General features: G+C 42.8%; 3 protein-coding genes across 4 annotated transcripts in view; 2 read left to right on the top strand and 1 right to left on the bottom strand.

The window, feature by feature from the left end:
- The window catches only part of LOC146675665 (ribonuclease inhibitor-like), a 44,029-nt gene extending 18,706 nt beyond the window's left edge, over window positions 1-25,323 (top strand). The window contains exons 2-3 of the mRNA XM_085400667.1: window positions 24,021-24,194; window positions 24,870-25,323. Coding sequence (XP_085256793.1) covers window positions 24,021-24,194; window positions 24,870-24,879 — 184 coding nt within the window. The 3' untranslated portion in view covers window positions 24,880-25,323. The remainder of the gene's footprint in view (window positions 1-24,020; window positions 24,195-24,869) is intronic.
- Window positions 1-27,017, bottom strand: part of LOC146675664 (uncharacterized) — a 300,511-nt gene that overhangs the window by 238,008 nt on the left and 35,486 nt on the right. The window lies entirely within an intron of this gene.
- LOC146675666 (protein NLRC3-like) lies at window positions 15,583-20,468 on the top strand. 2 transcript variants are annotated; one of them, XM_085400635.1, is made up of 2 exons: window positions 15,583-17,439; window positions 20,288-20,468. In XM_085400635.1, the coding sequence occupies exons 1-2, from the start codon at window positions 15,812-15,814 to the stop codon at window positions 20,466-20,468; spliced, it is 1,809 nt and encodes a 602-aa protein (XP_085256761.1). In that variant the 5' UTR covers window positions 15,583-15,811. The 2 variants fall into 2 exon arrangements, with proteins under 2 accessions (XP_085256761.1, XP_085256762.1); XM_085400636.1 differs by lacking the exon at window positions 20,288-20,468 and adding an exon at window positions 19,480-19,619 and having other exon boundaries at window positions 15,673-17,439.

Below are 27,017 nucleotides of genomic sequence, written 5' to 3'. Positions count from 1 at the left end.
AGGCAACGTACTCTTTGTTTGTATGTAGACGTCATATGTTAATGAACGTCATATGTATATTCATGTAACCTCAATAAAAGAGCAGTGTTACGGGGGAGCGGACGAGAGCAACTGGGGTGAAGCGAAGGAACGGCGTTTGTCCGGTTCTCTCCCGTGCACGGGAAACATGAAGAACTTTGCCTACTCGTGTCTTGCTTTGCTATGTAATTAAATTGTCCTTAACGTTCCAACGAATAGGTTTATGCTACAAACCTATCACTGAGGTTAACTACACAACCCCTCGCCACCTCCTTATACACAGGAGTGAGTACAAAAGGGTTCGTACGGACGCATCAGCCGGCCGTCCTTCTGCTCGACACTGTTAGCTGAAAGATGATCGGATCATCCTCTGTCCTGTATTTAAGGCTGAGAGTCTTTGTCCAGTCTCTTTTCCACAGCTACTGTCCACAGCACTGATCCACCTGCAGCACAGCCCCACTCAGTTGTTTTATGATTTACATTGTGCACGTTTCCCTTCCACTGAGCTTACAAAACCTCTGACAGGAGAAGTCAGGCATGTGTTTCCCCCACCTCCCCTTTTAGGCAGTAATAAAATAGAAAACAAACAATCAAACAGGCTAAAGCTAGAGCACAAGCAAAGACAGCACCGGTGACTAAGTTCTCCCATACTGGACGTACGCTACCACGTGGGCTCAAACAGCAGCACATCGGCTCAGTTTACATACTGTTGACATCTTCATCAGAGGATCAGCAGGGAGCGCTGCTGAGCTGCAGTGGTCTCCACCAGAGTGACGGAGCAGGAATCACAAACAGCACAAACCCACCGTGTTGTTTCCACCCTGTTCAGGAGATCTGAGCCCCCATCCCTTTTTTTCATGTTGCAGCTCTGCACTGCAGGCCCTGAACGCCTCCCGGTTACCCTCAGTGTGCTTAGAGTTTAATTTACAACCGACGAGCTCACAGATCATCTACAGGCAGGTGAACGAACCCTTAATGTGAGGATAATAGCAGAGCTGAGCTGAGGTCAGAAATAGTCAGGAACGGTGTCGACACAGTGAAGTCAGCTGTTTGGGAATTTGTCTGATTATCAGTTAGGGGGGGGTCGGTGTTAAATAACAAAGGCGGTGTAGGATGGAGAGAGGAGGAGGGAGGGAGCAGTGATGATATGAAGTCAGAATACACATGTGGCAGACATAAGGGGGTCAGACAGGAGCAGCATCAGTCTCTGCTCTGTTTTGTTAATAACGTAGAAAAATAATTTTGTACAATCAAGCTACATCGACGGACGCTTTACCTCACGTACCCTAAAATGAAAAAGTAGTGACAGTAAGATGGAGGCTGCACATGACACCATGACTGAGTTCACAGCTGTTGCTTTGATTCTAACGTTTAAGACTTTTGGCATCGACTCCGTTTTAATAAATGAGTGCTGGGAGGCGTCGTTTGACTTCAGGAGCTCCTGCGATGCTCCTGCGATGCTCCTGCGATGCTCCTGCGATGCTCCTGCGATGCTCCTGCGACGCTCCTGCGATGCTCCTGCGATGCTCTTACTCTGCGGGAGAAAACCAAAAACCAAAAGTAGCAAACATGGAGCGATATGACTCGTTTAGATTTTGGGAAACGTGCATCGACAGGTACAGTGTCCTTTTCCCCGCGTCTTTAAAAATAATTCATGCATAGATCCCCCACTGAGAAAACCCTTTTATATACTTTCTCCTTTGTACACATTTTATATAGAACTATATATAATATCATTTCTCTATATCTATATTTTCAGAAAAATTCTTTCCACACAATAAAAAACAACAATTAAACAAATGCTTCAAACAAAACAACAAAAAAGAGAGAAGATGGAAGAAAGAAAATCACGACTGAGGCCAGTTTGGCACTTTGTCATGAGAACATGACAGAACTCTGTTAGTTGACGGTAAATAGCGAAACTCTATTTTTCTTTCGTTTTTCTTCTCCCTCGATGAGAAATGAAACACAGCAGTACTTACTTGGCACCTAAAAATGCTGGTCGAATGAAAGATATCAGTGTTTTCATAGTTATATGTTTAGTGTACGCCTCCCGCCTCCAAACTGCTCAGCAGATCGGGAATTTTTAGAGAAGAGCAGGAGGGAGGCGTGTCAAATGAGAGGAAGAGAGCAGTAATAAAACACGGATGTAGAAAAGAGAAGCATAATGTGCACATAACACACAGGAGATGGAAAAAGAGATGACGCCAACGTAAAAAAGAGAAAACAGCGAGGAGCGAGAGAGCATTCGTCCCTTTGACAAATGTTGGAGGTCTTGAGCCTGGAAACAGCAGACCGTCTTTGAAAACAGTATCTTTGAAAGATCTGAGTCACCCACCCCAAACTGCTCATCTGCTGCTGGACACTTCAGTTGCACCTCCACATGCCACCAGTGGAGGGAGCTGCCAAGTTTCACAGCACATGACGCAGCAGGTGTAGTTGCTTTTGGAGAAAGAAGAGAATAAGAGGACAGAACGAAGGCCCACGTCTAGAGGCCTCCCTTCCAGAGCGGTAGCAGAGCCAGTGTTCCTGGTCCCTAGGTGGCGCTGTGTCGGGCCTGTCCCTACTATACCCTGGTGGTGGAGTGGGGGTGGGGCAGGGTGTTGTTGTGGCCGGTGGAGGGGAATGTGTTGAAGGCGTGAAGAGGCTGCATGCTGGTGATGGTGCTGGGGATCACGGTGATGGTGTTTGGCTTCATCAGCGGCACGTTGTCGGGGGCGCGGCGCAGCGCCAGGGTGTAGTCGGGAGGGCAGGCGGGCCGCAGGATGTCGTGGGGTCGCAGGGGCTCCATGTCGTGGTGAGCGTCGTGCTCCCAGTCCTTCATCTGCAGGGACATGATCTCCTCCTCCTGGCTGTGAGCCAGGTCGTTGGCGGGGCCGCCCCGCTGAGGGGACAGCCGGTGCCGGCGCATCTCGTGCTGCTTGTCACGCTTGTAGTAAAGGGCGGCGAAGGCCAGGATGTTGAGGAAGAAGAGCGACGCTCCAACTGCAACTGTCACGCTCAGTTCGGTGGAGTAGTCGCGGGTGTCTCCGGGAAAGAGGTCCTGGGGCGGGCGCTCTGAGCCCTCGGGCTCAGGATCTGATGGGAAGGTAGGGTAAGGATGACGAGTGGTTCGAGGAACGTTGTTTCTGGGCCTCATGGTGCCGGGGTCACGGCCTGCGGGGGAGCGCGTAGTGGTGGGAAAGAGCACGTCGTGCAGGCTGTGAAGATGAGGGACTAATTCCAGCCAAAAGGCCACTTTGTTAGCTCTGTAGTTGTCTCTGACACGAGGTTTCAAACCGATGTGAAGGTACTGCTTGTCCTTCCAGTTGAACTTGGTCCAGATGACCTCCTCGACATTTTTAGGGTCAAATTCAAGCACTTTTTAAGCACATTCAAGGTCAATTTTCAAGCTTTTCCAGCACATTACCAAAAAAGAAGCATGTTTCACTTTGCATCACCTCAGTAAGACCTTGTAAAAATTTAAACAAATCATCTGAGGTCGATTTAAATGTCTTTTGTTCCCCTTTTGTTAAAAGAGCAGCACACAAAAATACAGAAAAAGGAAACGGTTGCCTTACATGCATATAGTGTACAAACTCAAAAAAACACATTCCTCTTAAAAATTAAGATGTGCAAATGTGAACAAATCAACTTGTTAGAGATCTTCATCTCCACTGTAAATAAACAACAAGCCAGAGAACAAGAAAACTGCACCAAACACCACAAACACCAACAAATTAATGTCTTCTCATCAGACATTGAAGCTTCTTTCCTGTGTGACATAAAAAATAAGAGACAGATGTTTGTTTGTTTTTTTAACTAGTTAAGCACCCACGCTCAGTCATCCACCCATTCACGCACACATTCACACACTGGTGATGTAGCTACAGCCACCCTGGGGCGCCACCAGGCCCTCTGACCACCACCAGTAGGCAACGGGTGAAGTGTCTTGCCGGGTGAAGTGTCTTGCCCAAGGACACAACGACCGAGACTGTCCAAGCCGGGGCTCGATTACAAGGCGAACTCCTAACTCTTGAGCCACGATCGCCCAGTGGGGACATGGGGACATTTCAATTTCCAGCAGGAAGCTCCCCCTTTTTGTTAAACCCTTTAGATCAGGGGTCGGCAACCTGCGGCTCTTTAGTCCTTATAGTGCGGCTCCGCGTGGTTTGTGAAAATAAATTAGCTGAAGTGTATTTTATTTATGTTAGTTCTTTTTTTAACTTGTAGTTCTAAATTGGAAGATTATTGTGATTTTGCAATATACAAATAAAATTATATTTTCTTATTTTTTCATCGCTCAAAATAAGCGTCACACTCGCGGAAGCCGGTGTACCCGGCGAAACGCCGTGCATTTATCGAGCCTTTCAACCCCAGATAGGCCAATTATGGCTCTTTGGCTCTTTGGGTCTTAAAGGTTGCTGACCCCTGCTTTAGATGAACAGAGTTTTTTAATTAAATACATAATCTTTAATAAATGTTCTCTTTTATAAAAAGTAGGATAATTAAAAAAACTTTTATTATACCTCTATTGAGTAGAAAAAAAACTCGTGTTTTCTGTCGTCTGTTATATAATATTAGGGATGTTTGTGACAATTAATTTCTTAATCGGCTGGACTAACCAATAGTCCACAACCAGGAAACACTGAAATTTTAAGTTAAGTTTGAAAACAGTTTAAAAAAAAATACCCCATTCCAAAATGTCTTGTGACAATCTCATTGGCTTAGAGAGTGATGATGTCATAGATCTTAAGAATCTTAAGTCCTTTGATGTTTTTCCTTAAGTAGGGGTGAGAAACAGCAAGTTTTAGTTCGTTTCAGCAGCATCTGTGTTTGCAGCCTACAAAACGTTCACCACAAGCTCTTCAAAGTCATCGTATAGAAACTCCAACATGTTTCCAAGGAAAAAACAACCAATTCAAAAAGATTACTCCGCCTCTCCTTCCTGGCGTGGCCGGCCAATTTCCCCAAATGGCTCCTCATCCTTCCAAAGGGCGTTAGAGGAGAGTAGGAAGGAAAACTACCTTCTCCAGAAAAAAATGCAACAAATTGAAGAAGAGAAACTTCAACTGGAGGACAAATGTAGACGAATGGAAGCCCAAAATAAAGAGCTGGAAGAAAGACAACAGTGCCAGCCGGACATAAAAATTATTAATGAGGGCTGGGGAATCAAGTTTGCTCAGACCCGAGAGCAGATTGTGCACCTCATTAAAGAAAACAGGCAAAAGAGTGCAGAACTAAAAGAAATGACCAACCAGCTCCAAGACAAGAAAACGATGACTGATAAGATACAACGGGATCTCCAATACATGGACCGAAAAAATCGGCTCCTCCAAAGACAGCTCCATGAAGCTGTGGAAGAAAAGAAAGAATTCCTCCAACAGAAGGAAGAGCAGGACAAAAAGCAACGAGACATGCAGCACGAACTGAAGAGCATGCAGGAAAAATACCGCATGCTGAAAGAAAGCCTGGATGAAACACTGCGCCAAAATAAAGACCTTCTTCAACAGAAAGATCAACAGCAGGAAAGACTGAAAGAAGGAAAACGTATCGTCCAGGACTTTGAGTCTAAAAATCTAAAACTGCAAGAGTTTTGTAATCAGCTGGAGGACAAAGCAACTAAAGTGGAAGAAGAAAAGGACAAACTGGAGAAACGCTGCTCACAGATGCAGAGAAGGATCGATCAGATAGCGAGAAACAACTCCGAGCTCGTTAAGGGGATTTTGGTGGAATTCAATAACTTGAAGCGTGAAAACACTCAAATGCAGGCGCAAAAACAACAAGAAGACAAAATACATGAAGACCTGCAGCTCACGCTCCAAGAAATCCAGAAAAGAAACGAGCAGTTAGAAGACAAGCACAAAGAGGTCCAACAGAGAAATGCAGACATGCACAAGGACAAGCTGATACAGGAGGCAACATCCAAACAACTCAAAGACAAGCTTGAAGAACAACAAGCAACATTGGAAGAGGTGGAACAAAGATGTGTGAAACTTGAAGAACAAAACGCAGAAACCATCGATGAGCTGAGAAATCTCATCCTGGAGAAAAAAGCGCTCGTGGAAAAGTGCATGAAAAAAAAGAAAAAATGGTTCCACTTGTTCCGGAGGAGAGACGCTACTGCTTCCTCACCTGATGTAGCCTCGTCTTGCTCCACCTCTGTTAACCCCCCCAACCAGTCCCGGCAGTTGACTGTCCCCTCCTGAGCCTGGTTCTGCCGGAGGTTCCTGCCCGTTTAAAGGCAGTTTTTCCTCCCCACTGTCGCCAGGTGCTTGCTCAGAGGGGATTGTTGGGCTTTTCTCTCCTCTGCCTTGTTTCTTCATTTACTTGTTTAACTTTTTTCATTATTACTTCATTTTACCTTGTTTCTTCATTTACTTGCTTGTTTAACTTTTTTCAACTTATCTAAATAATAAACCAATTAAATTTATCCTTTGAGTATTTTTCATCTCATCTTTACAGAATCTTTCCAAAACATTTTCAAACATTCAGATCTGTCTTTTATTTTCTTCTTGAAGCCTCATAAATGGTGAACTAAAAACCCGGAATATGGTTTGAAACATAGTTTCAGCTGAAACTGGCATAACATGCTGTGTGTGTGTGTGTGTGTGTGTGTGTGTGTGTGTGTGTGTGTGTGTGTGTGTGTGTGTGTGTGTGTGTGTGTGTGTGTGTGTGTGTGTGTGTCAGGATATCACTAGTTAGGTCATCATGTTTAGACTCATTCACTCCAAAATTATTTAGGCCAAATCTTTAAAACAGTGTCATTTCATACACATTTTCAATTCACTTCAATCGCACAAATGCAGAAATAATTATTTGCAGTATCTTATTTATTATGAGAATGTCATGCCTGATCATTTGTACCTACACCACCAAAAATGGGGGCAAAAGGGAGGAGATCATGTTTAATCGGTTATAAGAAAAGGTCAGAAATATAAGTGCCGACATGAGCAGTGTCCACAGAAACCTCTGACTCTCAGCTCAAAGCTCATATAAACCATTTCTACAACCAGCAAACAAACAAAGACACCGAACAGTTAAAAGAGCAGTGACGTCACCACGAATCTGTGGTCAGGTAATATCCATGTTTTGATTGATGATTTTCTGGAGTTAAATGTGAACCGAAGCATATTTTGGGTGTTATATGCTATTAAATACTTTTTAATTTATTTAAAAGTATTTAATAGCATATAACACCCAAAACATGCTGGGTGTGGAAAGAAAAAAATCAGAATTTCCTCTGTTTGAGTCACAGTAACTTTGACATAGTAACATTTGCAGTAAGTCCTAAATGTTCACCTTTAAAATCCCTCCCTCTGTTCATTTTGCCCACATCATGTTTCAGTGGTTGGCCTCAGGTTCTTCAGCTTCCTGACAGTCTGAAGTCAGCTGACAGAGTTTCACCTGCTAAATACACAGAAAATCTTGTTAAAGCCGCACAGTTTGCCCAACAGTAATATTCCCATTAAGCCCTTTCTAAACACTTTATAACAATGTGTCATCACTAAATTATAAACTTCTTCTCCAGATCTGCACGACTGCACTTAGTCACAGACTTTATTTAATTGTCCTGCGGCTGCTATCATATATTTTACCAAACAGTTCTTCTCACACAGTCACAGATATATTTCTCTCAATGCAAACTTCACTCATGTCTCAGACAGGAAACTTGAGTTTTTCTTTTTTTCTGTCCCCACTCATTCAACTAATTTGCATATTGAGTCACATCTCGAGAAGTTGCCCTGACAACAGAAATGCATATTCAAAACATTGCTGCATAATTCAATTATTATTCTTTTATTTTTATTTCTACAGTCGTCACTTCTTTTGCTCAATCAGCTGGAAACCACTTCTAATTCACTATTTTAAACCTGCTTTAAGCTTCTAATCCCTGGTTGGTCCTCCCAGTCTCTTTTTCCTTGTCACAAAAGTCGCTCTATTGTCCTGCAGCTTCCTGAGTTATTCCTCAGCTTCAGCCTTTAAGTGTGTTAAATCTACACCATTTAGCATTTATGTCATGTATTCACATTCATGAGTGTAAGCATGTCTTCATTGCGTGTATGTTGTGTATTCATATTAATATTGAGTGTAAGCTGGTCTTCGTTGCCTCGATGTGTTTTTATAATCAGATTTAATTCCTGCATCTTTGCGCTGAACTGTGGATTCAAACTGTCTCACTTCTGATTCTCTCCAAAAACAATTTCACATGTGACAATTTCTACATGTGTGTTTTCTATTTTTCTATTCATTTATGTATTATTAGTTTATTTATTTCTTTATCTCTCTCTCTCTTACTTTTTTTATTTACCTTTCTGTTGTGATGCTCTGGATGTTTCTAAACCCACAAATTCAGCCTCAATGTTCAACCCAACTTTCCTATGCTGTCACTTTAACACGTCCAGCCTTCGCCTCTCACCGGTCCTCGTCCCCTCTTCTCTCAACTTCCTGTGTGGCCTCCCAAATCAAACACAGGCCCAAATCAGCTGTTTCTTCTTCTCTCTTCCTCTTTTCAGTCTTTTCTTGGCGCTTAACTCCCAGCATGGCAAATATGAACTCAGACAGTCCCATCCAGTGGTTTCACACAGTCATGTCACTGGTACACTTTCCAGCTTGTAATTCAGAGCGCATGTTTCCATCAACATACATGCTGCTGGACCCTTCAGTGTTTTAGGTCAGGTGCACTGTCTTTTTGCCTGCAGTTAATTCTTCAAGTCCTCGGTGTTGTTCTGTCTGTCTTCTGTCTTCATCAGGAGATTAACTGTCCTTTAAGCTTCTTCTCAGGATAAGGACAGGATGAGAGGTGAAGCTGTGACATTTTAAACCAAAGCCTGTTTTCGTCCCAATTCTGTTAATCTATCATTTTTCTGCTGTATTCTTCCAGGAGGTTGAGCAAGTCCATGGGCACCTGTATTAACACACTAAGACATTTATTTAATATCATTTTCATTACTATTACTTTGCACTTTCATTCTCTAATTCCTCTGTTTTCATTTTGAAACGTCTCGCACAAGCTCACAAGCTATATTCAGACTTCCTGCTTCACTTCCTGCCAGACACACACTGCGATTGGTTTATAAAGGCCTCTCTTATTAAAATACATAAAACAATCTAATCAGAAAATAAGCACTAAGAATGTATATTTAGCTTGTAACATTGTTTAAGTTAATGAACAATTGTGTTGAAAACTGAGATTACAATATCAATCAAGATCATTATAATGATGGTTTTTGCTGTAATTAATTGTTGTAATTAATGTTGATGTTTACATGATCGAAATAACTTGAACACAAACACAAACAAACAAAGAGGAAGACCGCACCGGAAGGAAACAACTACAAGTCCCAGCATCCTCTGTGTTTAGGGAGCAGCAGTGAAAGTGAAAGCAGGAGGAGGAAGGTGGAGCTGAGGCAGGTGAGTGTTAACATGAATATGTTTCTTCTTATGACATAAAATAATTCCACGCTGTTCGTGTCTGTGGGTGAAATGTGAGGCCGGTCGGCTCCTCTGAGCGCTGGTTTCCTGTAAGTAGAGAGGAAGTGAGTTTAGCTGAGCCTCCGTTTAGTGTGAGAGAGCAGGAGGAGAGTGAGAGCTGTGCTGAGGCAGGGTGAGTGTTAACACCGCTCTGACATTACTGTGTCTCTGTGGCGGGAACAACAGGCTCCGTCAGTGGAGGCAAAAATAATCAGACTTTGGTTTTTCAAAGGAAACAACTTTATGTCGGAAGTTCCCGCACGCTCATTGGATAACGATGTGTCAATCTCGAGCTATTAGCCAATGAGCGTGCGGATTCACAGAAAGACCCGCCTTTATCACGGGACTTTAAAAACTACAATGGCGACAGAAACTCCGTGAGTGGAGTTCAGGGTGACGTTATGAAACTGTGACGTTTGAGCCACTTCCCGTTGAACGTGAAACTGATGGTTTCTGGTGTTTGGGTCTGTTTTTCTGTATTTATGCAGATAAAGTGTAAACTCAGATGAATTATACCATCAAATGTTAAAGGAAAATATCAGGATGAGTGTCTGTGAGCTGAGAAGGACGTGAAGCGAGCAGTTTATCCCAGAGCTGAAGCTGCTCTGTGTGCAGAGATGAGCTCAGATTCCTGCTGTGATTGATCAACAGTCACAGAAATGTAGACTTGTAGTTATTACTGCAGTATGGTCACAGCAGATACTGATAAACATGTATTATGAGGATGGATGATCAAGTTTCTCACTCTCTCCTTTAAATCTTAATTTTTTCTTCTTCACAGTTTATCTGTTAATTTATTAATGAATAACACTGAAAGAGTTTCTGTTATATTTCCCCTTGAACATCAGCTTATTAGGGCGGCATTAGGAAATAGCCCCCCTCCAAAGAATGAATAAATGAATGATGATAATAATAAAATGATTCAAAAGCAGAGCTCAGAGTGGTAGAATGGTCAAACATGGATCCACGGGTGGTTCAACTGCATTTGGTGACGTGACTAAAGCAAATCTTTCAAATAATCCCACCATCAACGGGATGTTGTCTCCTTTACTACGGTTACTTTACTTGGTCACCGTGTGAATTTCTTTGAAATGAACCAAATTCTTTTATTTGTCGGTTGTTGCATATTTAACCTCTACAGTCAGGAAAGGAGGAGATGAGGCCTCAACAATGTTGGGTTGTAGCTGTGGTTCAGGTTAGAGTGAGTGTCCATGGAATAAATGTAAGTCAGTGAACTGGAAACATGACTGTGTTCAAACTTTGTTTTCCTTTTTATAATGAGTCTAATCAAAGGTGGACAGAAGTATCTCCACTGTGACTTTTCTGTGTCACCATCAGAGCTTCTGCACAGTGTTTCTGGGGCAGATAACATTGCAGCATTATGGAGACATTATGGAGACAAAAAGAAAAGCGTCTGGACTTCTTTAAGTTAAACTTAAAGAAGTCCAGACGCTTTTCTTGGACTGTTGGTTTCAGTGTTTAGTCTCATTCACACACTCCCTCAGACTCTTCACACACACTGATTTGCTGACATAAACACACTCCTGTGTGCTCTCTTGGCTTCACACACACACTGAGGACCATCTACAGACTGTGAGCTCCGTCTTCTTTGTCTTTGGAGCCGAACTCTGACAAAGTTAGGAACAAAACTTTCTCCAGCGTGTGAACTTTCCTCCTAGACTCAGTCTGAGCAGTCAGACCACATATTTCTAAAGCAGCACATGAAGGTGTGGCTCACACACACACAGGTGAAGGAAACAGCTGCAGTATTAAAAACTGCTTCACTGTCTACAAATATATGAACTGAATGTTTCTTTCAGGCTGTAAAAACCTTATTTATCCTCCATTACAGTCCTGCATTCAGAGCATTACTTCTGTTATATTAGTACATGTATTTTATTCTGATGAACACATGAAACTCTGAGCTGGATTGAATCCATTGAATCAGAGTCCAGGACTCAGACTAAACACACTGAATGTGTCCTGAGCTCGGCCGCTGTTCCACAGTAACTGCTGTCAGAGTCACTGTTACTGAGTTAGCTTAGCTAGCAGAGCAGCTAGCAGTTAGAGTATGAACTCTGTAAGCAGTCAGCTCGGTCCTGGACATGGTTACTGACATAAAGCTGCTCTCTGCAGCCATGTTTGACCTGCTGCTTTGTAGGACTACAGTAATGGAGGATTTGGAGGCTGAACTGGGCTCTGTGACACTTTTTGTAGTGAACTGATGAAAGCTGCGTCTCAGATGGATGTTAGTCCAACACATCAGACACGACCTCTGCAGCTCTCAATTGATGTGCACATGAATGATTTGTGTTTCCTCTGCAGGTGAAGGTAGAAAGTGTGTGTGAGCTGATGTGAATTGAGCAGCATGGATCAGTGTGAGGACAGAGAGGAGGGAGTCCCTCCCTCTAAAAGCACTCTGTGTGGGGAACATGAGAGCCAGACCAAAGCTCAGAGGTGAGATGACCATCTCTAACTGTCCATGACTCTTCTCCATGTCACAGCTCAGCACTCACATCACTGCTCCATCATTATTCACACTCATACCTCTGTGTGTGTTGTTTTAAAGCCCAGAGCTGTGGGGCGTACCAGGCTCAGCTGGACATAACCCTGAAACTAATCCAGAGCCTGGACCTGAACCCAGCTGTGTTTCCTTAAAGAGCAACGACTCGAAGGATGCTGTTATAGACTTTAAAGGCTGTTCTTCTGCTGCTGAGAGGTAATGTGTGTCCAGATGTTGTTCCTGACTCTGTATTTCTGAATAAATCCTCATGTTTAATATCAGCTCAGCTCTTTTTCACACACATTTCTATGTTGGTATGTGAAGCGGTGTGTGTTGGAGTGTTTCCACAAACACAGCAGTCAGAGTGGAAAGAGTGGATGTTGTAGGAGGTGTTTGTGTAGTGAAGAGGCTGAGTGTCTGTAGGACTCCAGCTGCTCCAGCAGGTGTCTCCTTTGTGCTTTGCTTCAAACACAGTGTAGGGAGGAGCTTCCACTCAGGTGTTTCAGGTGTTGCTGGATGGAGGAGGACAAATAGTTTGTCCCTTCAGTGACACTTCAGCAGCTCAATGTTCTGGGAGATGTTTGTCTTTATGAAGGTTTATGGATTCTTGTTCTTACTTTGGTTAAACTGAGCAATACATTTTCCATCTAACATTTAAAGTAAATTTCCAGGTGAATAAAAGATCTGCAGCTGCAGCCTCTGTGATGTTTCACAGTCTGAAAGTAACAAATTCAACCAGAGTTCAAACAAAGGCTTAATATACGTGTGTGTTTGATATAATGCCAACAAGTACAAACAGGTGTTCTTACAGGTCTTAATCACAGAGGTCTGATAAGTCTGGTGACTTTCACACTCAGCAATTTTGCTGCCTTTTATTTTATATTGGCCTTTTTAAAGCCCTTCAAAGTCTCCCACATTCATACAGAGCTTTTAACACCAAACTCCTTTACAGTCCTTCTCCTCTCACACACGATCACACGACTGATTTGTCTGCAGCAGCTGTGTTACTGCTAGTATTTTATTATGTGTGTAATCTCCTCATATTGTTCCTGTGGTTTAGTTTGACTTCCTTCTGCAAACTCAGCTGCTCTGTTGCTGATACACGTCTCCATGAATATGATTGATCAGATGCTGTCAACACCATGTGTTTCATGTGAGCGCTCAGCTGAAACCCTGGGTTGACTTATCGAGTTAATAACAAGCTTCACGTGACTGTGAATGCTAAAGTGAATCCAGATAAAGGAAAGAGACCCTGCTAATGTTGGACTCACTTCTTAGTGTAGATCCCAGGAGGAAGTTCAACATAGCCATTCTTTGTGCTAGCTCGACCAAACCTGAGACCACAGTGCAGGATAATGATCATCATCTGTCTCTGTCAAGGACATTTAAAATCCACAAATAACAAACATAATTATATTTGATCATTAAAAATGATGATTAAACAAAGTTTCAAACATACTTAAGTAGAAGGACTGATGTTTGTGTTAAAATACCCTCTTAAAGCTGAAATACTGATTCAACTTTCTCCAAAAGTTGATTCTGTTCATCTGGACGTAGCATTTTGTGGGAGAAACGTTTCGTCATCATCCAGGTGACTCCTTCAGTCTTAGCTGACTGCAGGTTTCCAATCTTATAAACAGGACATTTGAATAATAACTGAAACCAGCCCACTGAAGGAACAATGGGCTGGGAGGTCAGTTCCTTAATCTTAATTATGCAAATTTGTGTGTGAATCTGTGAATGGGACTCATGACCATTGATCAACAACCATTGATCAATGGTCATGAGTCCCATTCACAGAGAGTTGGGGAATGGCTGCAATCACAGCATGTAAGATGGTGACAGATGTACCCTTAGGCCCCTCCTCCATTCAGAGATGGTCTTTCCCTTTTCACGTAAATGGCCTCCTTGACTCCGCCCTCAAACCAGCGTTCCTCCCTGTCCAGGATTTTACATCCTCATCATTGAAAGAGTGTCCACTGGCCTGCAGGTGCAAATAGACTGCAGAGTCCTGGCCTGACGAGGTGGCTCTGCTGTGTTGTAGCCAAAGGTTGTTTGGTTTCCCCGATATATAAATCCTGGCAATCCTCCTGCACTTAGCAGCGTACACTATGTTACTCTGTTACTCTGATCCTTGGGGTGGACCAGTTTTTGGCGCAGCGTGTTTTGGGGTTTAAAAGCCACAGAGACCCAGTGTTTAGAAAAAATCTGTCTCAACTGCTCCGATACTCCTGACACGTACGGGATCACTACAGGTTTTTGCTTAAGCAGCGGCTGGTAAATGTGGTTATCCCAGCTTTGACAAAAGTCCAGCTGGGATAACCACATTTACTCTACGTCCAGATGAACAGAATCAACTTTTGGAGATTTACTTTCCTGGATGATTAAGAATGCATCAAGACGTTCCTCCTAAAGTGTTATTCAGTGTTGTGACAGTCAGCTGCTTCAGCTGCTGCTGGGATGGGCTGTGGCAAAGAGAACAGAGAAAATCAAAATCAGAGTTTTTCTCTGAATTAAAAGGAAACAACAATATATTCTACATGGTGAAACTGATGGTTTCTGGTGTTTGGGTCTGTTTTTCTGTATTTATGCAGATAAAGTGTAAACTCAGATGAATTATACCATCAAATGTTAAAGGAAAATATGAGGATGAGTGTCTGTGAGCTGAGAAGGACGTGAAGCGAGCAGTTTATCCCAGAGCTGAAGCTGCTCTGTGTGCAGAGATGAGCTCAGATTCGTGCTGTGATTGATCAACAGTCACAGAAATGTAGACTTGTAGTTATTACTGCAGTATGGTCACAGCAGATACTGATAAACATGTATTATGAGGATGGATGATCAAGTTTCTCACTCTCTCCTTTAAATCTCAGTTTGTTTCTTCTTCACAGTTTATCTGTTAATTTATTAATGAATAACACTGAAAGAGTTTCTGTTATATTTCCCCTTGAACATCAGCTTATTAGGGCGGCATTAGGAAATAGCCCCCCTCCAAAGAATGAATAAATGAATGATGATAATAATAAAATGATTCAAAAGCAGAGCTCAGAGTGGTAGAATGGTCAAACATGGATCCACGGGTGGTTCAACTGCATTTGGTGACGTGACTAAAGCAAATCTTTCAAATAATCCCACCATCAACGGGATGTTGTCTCCTTTACTACGGTTACTTTACTTGGTCACCGTGTGAATTTCTTTGAAATGAACCAAATTCTTTTATTTGTTGGTTGTTGCATATTTAACCTCTACAGTCAGGAAAGGAGGAGATGAGGCCTCAACAATGTTGGGTTGTAGCTGTGGTTCAGGTTAGAGTGAGTGTCCATGGAATAAATGTAAGTCAGTGAACTGGAAACATGACTGTGTTCAAACTTTGTTTCCTTTTTATAATGAGTCTAATCAAAGGTGGACAGAAGTATCTCCACTGTGACTTTTCTGTGTCACCATCAGAGCTTCTGCACAGTGTGGAGAAAGATCCAGAAGCAGCGCTGGACTGCAGACAGCCAGTCAGAGCAGCTGTGTACAAAGTAAGACTGAACATCTGTCTGCTGATGGACTCATTTCTGAAAACTGGACTTCTTGTGTTGTTCAGACATTGAAGAGTTTTCTTTCTCTTTAGTCTCATTGTTTTTCTTTCTTTCAGCAGATGTTGGTCTGCAGGAGGTTTTAGATGAACATAAGATCAGTCTGAGGAGGAGATGTGAACGTGTGACTGAAGGAAGTGATGAAACAGGAAGTAGAACCCTCCTCAACACCATCTACACTGAGCTCTACATCACAGAGGGACAGAGTGAAGAGGTTCATACCCAACATGAGGTGAGGCAGCTGGAGACAGCTTCCAAGATGGACGCCCTCCATGACGCTCCAATCAGGTGCCAGGACATCTTTAAAGCCTTACCTGACCAACAGAGACCCATCAGAGTGGTTCTGACCAACGGCGTGGCTGGTGTTGGAAAAACCTTCTCAGTGCAGAAGTTCACCCTGGACTGGGCAGAGGGCTTGGAGAACCAACATGTCAGTGTGGTGGTTCTGCTTTCATTCAGGGAGCTGAACCTGATCAGAGATGAGCAGTACAGTCTTCTGGAGCTGCTCCATGTTTTCCATCCAACATTACAGAAGGTCACAGCAGAGAAGCTGGCTGTCTCTCAGCTTTTGTTCATCTTTGACGGCCTGGATGAAAGCAGACTTTCATTGGATTTCACCAACAGGAAGCTGCTGTCTGATGTCACACAGAAGTCATCAGTCAGCCAGCTGCTGACAAACCTCATCCAGGGGAATCTGCTTCCCTCGGCTCTCGTCTGGATAACTTCCCGACCCGCAGCAGCCAATCAGATCCCTCCTACATGTGTTGACAGGCTAACAGAAGTACGAGGCTTCACTGACGCCCAGAAGGAGGAGTACTTCAGGAGGAGATTCAGTGATGAAGAGCTGTCCAGCAGAATCATCTCCCACATGAAGACATCCAGGAACCTCCACATCATGTGTAGTATCCCAGTCTTCTGCTGGATCACTGCTACAGTTCTGGAGCACATGTTGACTACAGAGCAGAGAGGAGAGCTGCCCAAGACCCTGACTGACATGTACTCACACTTCCTGCTGGTTCAGACAAAGAGGAAGAAGAACAAGTACCATGAGGGACGTGAGACGAGTCCACAGGAGCTGACGAAGGCTGATAGGAAAGTTCTTCTGAAGCTGGGGAGGCTGGCGTTTGAACATCTGGAGAAAGGAAACATCATGTTCTACCAAGAAGACCTGGAGCAGTGTGGTCTGGATGTGACAGAGGCCTCGGTGTACTCAGGAGTTTGTACAGAGATCTTCAAAAGAGAGTGTGTGATCTTCCAGAAACCAGTCTACTGCTTTGTTCATCTGAGCATTCAGGAGTTTCTGGCTGCTGTCTACATGTTCCACTGTCACACCACCAGGAAGACAAAGGTGCTGAAGATGTTTCTAAAATCAGAATCTTTCACCAAGATGATTTTCAATCTTTTTGATAACAAAGATCTCCAATCACTTGATGTATTTCTGAGGAGAGTCATGGAGAAATCCCTCCAGAGTAAAAATGGCCACCTGGACCTGTTTGTTCGCTTCCTTCATGGCCTCTGTCTGGAGTCCAACCAGAGACTCTTAGTAGGTCTGCTGGGTCAGACAGAGATCAGTCCAGGAACCATCCAGAGAGTCATCAACAACCTGAAGAAGATGAACAGTGATAAAATCTCTCCTGACAGAAGCATCAACATCTTCCACTGTCTGATGGAGATGAACGACCTCTCATTATTTCAGGAGATCCAAGAGTTCCTGAAGTCAGAGAACAGATCAAAGAAGGAACTCTCTGAGATCCAGTGCTCAGCTCTGGCCTTCATGCTGCAGATGTCAGAGGAGGTTCTGGGTGAGTTGGACCTGCAGAAGTACAACACATCAGAGCGGGGACGACAGAGACTGATTCCAGCTGTGAGGAACTGCAGAAAGGCTGGGTGAGTCCAGATGTGATCATTAACATCATTGATCAGTGTAGGTTAGTAGTTTAATGTTGAAAATAAAATCAGGTTGTAACCACAAAGTGTTTGTGTCCGTACGCTGCAACCTTCCACACCATTCCTTTATTGTACAGACTCAGCAGCAGCTCCATGGATCCCAAATCCAAGAGTGGAGAACAGATTTGAAGTGTGTCACATCCATGCAGTCACAGCTGTTTCCACCATGTTTCCACTGATATTAATCCTGTTCAATGACACGTTTCATATCAGTGAATATGTTCTTTAGGACGTCCACTGACATGTTTAAGTGTCCTGCTGGAAATCACTCAAATCATCCATGAAATCCATGAAAAATCCTTTTAGTGTTTCTAACTTCACCCTCTGTCCTCTCTCTCTCTCCATCCTAGTAAGTAAGTAAAATTTATTTATATAGCACATTTCACAGATAAAAATCACAAAGTGCTTTACAGTAAGATCAGACATACAAGTTAAAATTAATTAAATTAATTAAAAGCCCGTTTGTATAAAAATGTCTTCAGCTGCTTTTTAAAGGAGTCAGTAGAGTCTAGACACAGTAGTAAAGACAACGGCAGAGAGTTCCACAGCCTAGGTGCCAGTGTCTGAAAAGCCCGATCCCCACGTGTTTTAAACCTAGTACATGGGACCACCAGTAGCCTCTGACCTGAAGACCTAAGTGCTCGGGATGAAGCATGAGGTTTCAACAGGTCAGAGATATACTGGGGAGCTTCACCATGCAGAGCTCTAAAAGTTACAACTAAAATTTTAAAATGAACCCTAAAATTTACAGGCAACCAATGAAGAGAAGCCAAAACTGGAGTAATGTGTGACCTCTTGTTTGTACCAGTTAAAAGTCTTGCCGCTGCATTCTGTACAGACTGAAGGCGATCCAGAGCTGATTTGTTAAGACACGTAAAAAGACCGTTACAATAATCCAAACGAGAAGAGATAAAAGCATGAATAATCATCTCAAGTTCTGCCTTTGACACCAGTAGCCTGAGTTTAGAAATGTTTCTTAGATGATAAAAACAGTTCCGGACAAGTTGTTTAGAGTGTTTCTCAAGAGACATCGAACTGTCAAATATAACACCTAAGTTTCTGAGACTCGACTGAAATGAAGGGTCTAAAAAACTGATATGCTGCCTAATTTCTGAGAGCATGTGATCAGGTGCAATAATCAAAGTTTCTGTTTTATCTGCATTTAACTGAAGGAAATTGTCATTTAACCATTGTTTGATTTCTGACAGACAATTATTTAAACAAGACAATTTATACAACTCAGAAGCTTTGAAAGAACAGTACAACTGAATGTCATCAGCATAGAGATGATAAGAAATGTTATTGTAACATCTGATAATGTGGCCTAGAGGGAGGATATACAGCAAAAAGAGAATAGGACCTAAAACAGATCCTTGAGGTACCCCAGAAGACAGAACTGATGTTTCCGACAGCACATGATTTATACAGACAGTAAAGGATCTCTCAGATAGATATGACATAAACCATTTTAAAACAACGCCAGTAATCCCAAACAAGTCCTTCAGCCTATTTATCATGATGCTGTGATCAACAGTATCAAAAGCAGAGCTGAGATCCAACATAACCAGAACAGTGTACTCTCCAGAGTCTGCTGCCATCAGAATGTCACTAGACACTTTAAGCAAAGCGGTTTCAGTGGAGTGCAATTTGCGGAAACCAGACTGGAAAATGTCCAGAACATTGTTCTCCTCACTGCTTCTTTCACTGATAATCACACAAACATCGTATTAGCTACAAAATAACACAATAATATCATCTGATGATCATTATTATAAGAGCAGGATCCATATTTGATATCAGAGTAACACACTGCTTGGTTATGTGCAGTCATCATCAGTGACTGTGGGTCAAACAGAAGCTCTCTGATTGGTTGCTGACCTTGGTCACCTGTCCACTCTCACCTGTTTGTGTTTGCTCTCTCTTTGCTGTCTCCATCCTCTCTCTCCTTTCTCTCCCTCTCTGTCTTTGTACGTCACTCAGGTCCAATGGAAACAGTGACATTTACAAACCAATCAAAGACAAACTGATCCATGTCAGGTTATAACAATATTCAAAGTGAATACAGGCTGCTGCTGGACACAGACAGGTAACATCATTTTGACTTGCTGTCACCTGGATCTGGACTCATAAACACTGAAGCCCTGAACAAGAATACAAATCATTTTCTGCCAACTAGCGACACACCAGCAGATAATGGCTCAGAAAGCTCAAATGAGCCAATCATTTCTGTGTTTAGTTCCCCTGAAATCAGATCTGATATCAGCAGCTCTGAGTTCATTCATCATTATTGTCCAGTGATGAGATTTCTGCTCCGTTTGGTAACAGTCAGCAGGTTTTTCCTGCGTGTGGACGTGAACAGTCGTACCTGACAGCAGGTAGCAAACAGAGATCATCTTTCCAGCTGGAACTCTTCACTGAGCTGAACTCATTCAAAATGTTCTGGAGTCAAAACAGGAAACAGTCCAAATGTGTGTCTTCACTCTGACTCTGGATCAGATCTCAGTGACAGACTGTGGACATTATGGAAGCCTAAATGTGACACCATCTTCCTCCTTCATCTGCAGATTAAAGCCAAACAAAGATTCTCATTAAAAGTCTGCAGGTCTGAGAGAGACTCAATCGTTGTGTCATGTCAAACACAGTAAGAGGAGCTGAAGCACAGATGTGAAGAGCAGATTCATCAGATTATGACCTCACTCTGTTTTGTCTTCATATACATTCAGTCTGTGTTTATAATGCAGATTTTCTGCTTTTATAATAACACATTTTATATTTTCTATCATCACAGACTGACTCACTGTGGACTCTCAGAGTCTCACTGTGAAGTTGTGGCCTCAGCTCTGAAGTCCAACCCCTCCCATCTGACACAGCTGGACATCAGTTGGAATGATGGCCTCCAGGATTCAGGTGTGAAGCTTCTGTGTGCTGGACTGGAGAGTCCAAACTGTCGATTGGAGACTCTGAGGTGAGTTCACTGACTGCGGCTGTTGTTGTTTTTCTATATTTCAGGTCTTTGATGTTTGAAACTTTCTTTAGTTCCTAAATGTTCAGGATGTGTCTGAAGACAAATGTGAAGAAGTTTGAGTGCTTTCAGAAATGTTGTCTTTCCAAACGACTGAACAACAGTTTTTCCTTTTGGCTCCAAACAGAAGTGACAGACTTGAGCAGGGTTCATTTAAAGGCTGACAGAAGTGGAGTGGTGACGGGGAGATGTTTGACAGGACAGTGTTTCAGCCTCCACAGGTTCATGTTGTGCTCCATCAGTCAGTGAAGATGAAGTCGGTGCTGATGAGGCTGTAGAGTGTGTGAGGGATGTGAATGAGGATGATGAAGATCTGATGATAGCAGATAAAAACAGGCTGCAGAGACTTTGAGCCATACAGGGCACACAGTGTGTGTACAGAACAGCTGAAATCATTATGGAGGCCTCACTGGAATATGGAAGCATCACAGTACAGCTTCAGTGAAGCATTAAAGTCTCTGATATGAGATGAGAAATGAAGCAGCCAGAGCTTTTTCATGAGTGGAAATCCACTGTGACTGTGAGCTGCTGCTACAGCCTCCAGATTAGCCAGCAGCTCATCCTGCTCAACATTTCCTCACCAACTTTAATGGAAGTGTGATGTTTTCAGCTGGAGTGATGGTCAGGGTGGCCTCCCTCTCCTCTTCTTCTCCTCTTCCTCTTTCATTTGTAAAGCCACTTCTGCTGCTTTCATTCATTTGGAAGTCCTGTAGCTGAGTTTGGGAGAGACTAACAGCCTCGGCAGCAGAGGGGAGAAAGGCTGTAACACCACCACTTTACTCTGTTCTACCTGTCACATCATTTTATCAGGAAACAAATATGCTCATGTTTTTACTATGTTTGTCTTGAAGATGTAAGAAGATCACATGGTGCTTTTTATTATTGTGTTGGTTTGTTTGCTGTCTCTTGGATGGAGCCCAGCTGTGCGTGGCCCCTGGGCCTGTGGTCAGAGTGTGTGCTGGATAATCCGGCCCAGGATGAGGCAAACTGACATGGGATGAAATGTCTGTCACATATATGAGCTTTGTGAGAAATGTACGACTTTAACGTGAAACATTCAGAGTTTTTTCTCTTGTTGTGTTTGTTTGAAGCTGCTTCCTGTTGGCTTCAGCTGTTTGGAGTTTCCATTTTCTAAACTTCTACATTCTGAACCTTCTTCAGCTCTGAACAGATGATGAAACACTGAATGATTTCAAGCTCACACTTTGTCTAATAAACTTACATCTTTCATTCTTTATACAGATTGAGGAGCTGTGATTTGTCAGAGATCAGCTGTGATTATCTGGCAGCAGCACTGAAGTCCAACCCCTCCCATCTGAGACAGCTGGACCTGAGCTACAACAACAACCTGCAGGATTCAGGAGTGAAGCATCTGTGTGGTTTCCTGGAGAGTCCAGGATGTGGACTTGAAACTCTGAGGTCAGTCAGCATGTTTTAGTTGTGCTGAGATGAATATGATGTGAAAGTTGTGCACAGTCCAACATCCAAATCTCCTCCACTGCCAGCATGAATGATGGGAAAGAGAAGGAGGAACACTCTGACATTCAGGGTTAGAATGAGTTTCATGAAGCAGACTGTGAAGATCAAAGCTGCATTAGAAAGCTTACATGAATGAATGAGTGGACAGAAGTGGACAGAGATCATCTGAAGCACTTCAAAGGCTTTAAATCAGCACATTTCTCTTTATTCTTTATCAACTTTGTTAGTTTCTCTCAGTTTTCTGTGGAATGAAGCTAACAGCAGGCTAATAAGATGCTGACCAATAGGTTTCTATTAAAGGTTGTAATTTGTATATGAAAAGTGCTTTGGCTCAGCAGGGATCAGCTTACAGGTAGAATACAGCTGCTGGATGGGATTAGCATGTCATAGCTATCTACCAAACTGCTAACTGGGGGATTTCAGGCCATCTATGGATCATTTTTGCTAACTGTTTATTCAGCTTAGGCTCACAGGGCTGCAGCCTGTGCCCTAGCTGTCATAGGGCAAGAGGCGTGGTCCACCTGCACAGGTGAGCAGTCCATCACAGGGCCAACAGAGAGAGACAGAGAAGCACTCTCTCACATCCACACCTACAGCCAATTTAGAAGCACCAATGAACCTAAGCAGCATCTCATTGGACTGTGGGAGAACATCCAACCTCCACAGAAAGGCCAACAAGCTTCAACCTACAACCTTCTTGCTTTAAGGCACTAGTGCGAACCACTTTCCCCCATTTCAGCCCAAATCCTGCATCTTCCTGTTTCTGACTCCAGGCCAGCTCCACTAACACTTTCTCATCAGACACTGCCACCTAGTGGAGGAAGTCTTAGTTCCATTTGAAGCTTCAGATTACAGTTAGTTCCTTTACAAAGAGGTGGAGGTGGTGGGGCCACAGCACCATCATCACTGAGTGCCATAGGACACTTAACCTTTGTTTCCATATGCTGGGAACTTCCTGTTGTTCCAAGGAGGACTGGAAAATGTGTGAAAATCTCCCAGTCAGTTCCTCACAGCACACTTCAATCATTTCCCTCCCACAGCATCAGGACCAGGGCTTTTTCTCTCTTTGGTCCCACTAAGAGATTTCCACACAAACACCTCATCAGTGGGACTCTCAGAGCTACCAGCCCTTTGCTACAATCACAAAGCTCTTCATTGAAATCAATGATATCAAAGCTGGAATCAAATGAGTCCAAGTCTTCTGCTGATTCAGCATCACATTCATCTTTGCTCCTTGTTCTGCATCCCCACCATGGACTTCATTCCTTTCCAAGCCAGCCTTGAGTGTCCTTTATTCAGCTCATCCTCTGCTTTACTTTTACACCTGATTTTAGCTGCTTTATCTCTCTTTCAACAAGTTTCTGTGCCTCAATCTTTTTCTTCTCTCCCTCATAACAAGACAGCTTCTTCTGCCTGAGAACATGTTGGAGTGATTTACTAATCCAGGGCTGCTTATTGGGGAAAATACTTCCTGTTTCCAAAGTAATCCCCATTTTTCCCAGAAAGAAATGTAAGTAGAAATCGATGATCTAAGTGAGAACATGAGCCTTTAAAAAGTCCCAGTGGGAGCAGTCAAAGCAGTCCCTCAGTCCCAGTATATAGTCTTTGGTCCAGACTGGAACAACTGTGTGCCCAGTTTGAGCTCTCTTCAGTGCTGTGACCTGACAGACCCAGAGGGGCCATCACATCACATTTAGAAGCTCCCCTAATGGAGCCACAACACATGTCCAACACTTAGTCTGTCTTGTTGGACCAACTGGAAGAAATGATTCAAGGACTTAGTCACAGAACAGAGATTCAAATCTCCAAAATCCAACTGGCTGCATCAGGACATATAGTCTGAAACTCTGCACAGTTTCCTGTTTGAAGCTGCTTCCTGTTGGCTTCAGCTGTTTGGAGTTTCCATTTTCTAAACTTCTACATTCTGAACCTTCTTCAGCTCTGAACAGATGATGAAACACTGAATGATTTCAAGCTCACACTTTGTCTAATAAACTTACATCTTTCATTCTTTATACAGATTGAGTTTCTGTGGTTTGTCAGAGATCAGCTGTGATTATCTGGCAGCAGCACTGAAGTCCAACCCCTCCCATCTGAGAGAGCTGCACCTGTGGGGAAACAACCTGAAGGATCCAGATGTGAAGCAGCTGTCTGATCTTCAGCAGAGTCCAGACTACAGACTGGAGACTCTGGGGTCAGTAGAGTGATGGAGTGAGTGGGTGGTACTGTCAGCAGTATTGTACTAAACACAGTCAGTATGAAACAAAGATCCAGTGTTTCCTGTAAAGCTGCAGCTTCTCAGTGAAGCTGTGAGAGGAGAATGGTGACAGGCTTCAGGATTGGACACAAACACTTCCTGTTTCTGACCTTTATGGTCACCATGGTAACGGCTGACACGCTCTGATCAAACACTGTCAACAGCCAATCAGCTCTCTGAACAAAGCAGCACGCAGACCAATGACTGCATTCGTTTCCAAGTTTAAAGCAGTGAAGAACACAGTCTGTAGGTGAGGAAGAATTTAGTGAGAGCAGATGTTTGGATGGAATTCCTCCAGTTAACAGCTGGAACCGTCCATCTGGATTGTTGGGCTTGTTGTTGGGGTTCCTACAGAGCTCAGAGTGGACACACCAAGGTTCTTCTAATGAATGAAAGTCCAAACTCAAACTAGGAGGGAAAAACATTTTCATCAACTTCAATAAAAATCCAAAGATTAGAAAAAGTGAAGCAACAATGAGTCCTAGTACAGTCCCAGCACTGAAGTCCCTGCTGCTCTTTATACTGGATGTGCTGCATCACTGACTGACAGCTGATGAAGAGTCTCTGGAAACACTCGTTTATCTCCTCTGCTCTTCCTTCTTCTCTCTGCAGGTGGAGCTGATGATGGTAAACAGGACGGTGTGTGTGCTGAGAGAGGAGGAGCTGTGTCCTGATGATCCAGAGAGGTTGAAGCAGCAGGAGCTTGTGTGTAGAGACGCTCTGACTGGGCCATGTTACTGGGAGGTGGAGAGGAGAGCTTCATCCAGCAGTGACTGACAGAGGAATGAGAAGAAGTGCAGATGACTGTCAGTGCTGCAGAGTGAACTGCTCTGAGAACAGCTCCACTGTCAGACACAATGTAGAGTCCAGCATCATCCCTGTGTGTCCCTCTGGATCTGACAGAGGATCATCAGTGTATCTGGACTGCTCTGCTGCTGCTCTGTCCTTCTACAGTCTCTGCACAGTCTCTGTCTGACTCTGGCTACATTTTTGGCATTTATATTCTTGGTTGCTCTCTTTATATTTTGCACATGCAAAATGTCCCCATCTTTGGCAAGATTCACACTGCACCTGGAAAGGAAAAATAAATGGCTCATATTCTGTTTGGTGAATACTATTACTCAACATTTTAATTATGATTGGCAAGTAATGATACTAAGACTATGTGTTTCTTTTGTTTTGTTTTGTTTTACCATTTCAATCATGCTGCGGTCAGCGTTAGCATCTAACATGGAGCAAACAATGCAGTAGTCCTCAGCGTTCCCTGAAACACAATCATAGTTAGGTTTTAATCAAACATTATTTATTGAATAATTAAAAAATAATAGTACATTTTTTCCAAATATACTTCCTGGAAAATTTGTCTAAATTAGACTTTGAGAAGGGTCTTATCTGAAAGTGTTTGAAGAGCACTATTTGTACTGTGCTGTTTGAAAAGCACTATTTAAATTGGAAGTACGCACTAACGTGATAAGGACTTTACTGGACTTACCTCGATTTTCAAGTAGGGTGCAAGCTATCTGCATTCGCTCCAGCACAACTGGCTCTGTAGTGGTTGACACCTCACTGACCTCTCCAAAATCAAGGTAGTGTTCTGCAAACTGTGAGATTGATCATAATTAGAATGTAAAGTCTTAATTAGGTAAAGGATAGGATAATTATAAGCCACAAGGCTTCAGCCTATTCCTTTTTCAGTTACTGTATGATTAAGTACTTCTATGTAAAATGATCATCTTTGTTGTTGTTGACCGAAATAACTTTCACTTCACTTAAATTCACTTAAAGTCTTAATTCTAGCTAACAAGAAATGGAATCATTTGAATAAGGGTTACCTTTAACAGTAAAACTCCACAACTGCAGGAATCCTGTCGCTTGTTGTGTTGCATAGTCTGTAACTGCCACTCCATGGTGTCTTCATGCCCTCTCATCCTCAGAAAATTCCTAGTTGAACAAAAGTGTTTGTAATGAAACAAGATTTTTTTTTTTTAATCTAAGAATAACACCTCAGTATCATACATACCTCCAGTTGCGCAGAATTTTCCTGTCATAAACACCTTCATTCCCATGGGGTCTATGAGCAGTATTTTCTGTGCAGAAATGTTGACAATCTAAAGAAAAAGTTAAATTAAAAATTACAATTGTTTGTGCCACTGAAAACTTATTTAAAAATAACACTTTGTGCAAGAAACTGCTTCACAACAAATTATGCAAATTAATAACAAAATGAACACATACCACAAGAATCCAGTGTGTACCAAAGTTCACAGGGCACAGCCACGTCTTCAACTGGGAACTTCATCTGTGGGATTGGAAGTGCAGAGTAATTTGGATTTACTTAGGTACCATGCGTCTCAGGGTGTTTTCAAATATAGTCTTCTTTAAAGGAACCGAACTCTTTCCTCAGCAACAGAAAGGAGTCAACTGTTTGGACCACTTCTGAGCTTTCAACATACCAGTTGAGGCATCTGAACTGCCCAGAAAACAACGAGCTTGCAACTACTGAACAGAGCAGGTGTGCAGCATTCTGCACAAGTATACAAAAATGTTATAGAACAGTAAATAGGGTTTTTTTTTAATTTCAAAATTAGTAGGTAAATGACATTTCTTACTTACCTTTCGTCTGTCAATAACACGGTGCAGATATGCATCAATGACCTGTTTTGAAAAATCTGAGTTTATACAACAACAGCAACAATTTTTGAAGTAACTGCTTGAGTGCTGTACACAAAAACATCTAAAGGAATAGAATTGCTGATAAAG

Source organism: Rhamphochromis longiceps, linkage group LG3 (genome assembly GCF_057381845.1).
Source record: "Rhamphochromis longiceps isolate RC_006_pf linkage group LG3, R_longiceps_female_GT1.1, whole genome shotgun sequence".
In the NCBI taxonomy this organism is placed as follows: domain Eukaryota; kingdom Metazoa; phylum Chordata; class Actinopteri; order Cichliformes; family Cichlidae; genus Rhamphochromis; species Rhamphochromis longiceps.
This window is presented reverse-complemented; position numbering and strand designations above follow the sequence as displayed.

Coding starts and splice junctions, on each gene's coding strand:
- LOC146675666 (XM_085400635.1), top strand. CDS start 15,812: ATGGACGCCCTCCATGACGCTCCAATCAGGTGCCAGGACATCTTTAAA. Junction 17,440..20,287: donor AGGAACTGCAGAAAGGCTGG/GTGAGTCCAGAT, acceptor CTATCATCACAG/ACTGACTCACTGTGGACTCT.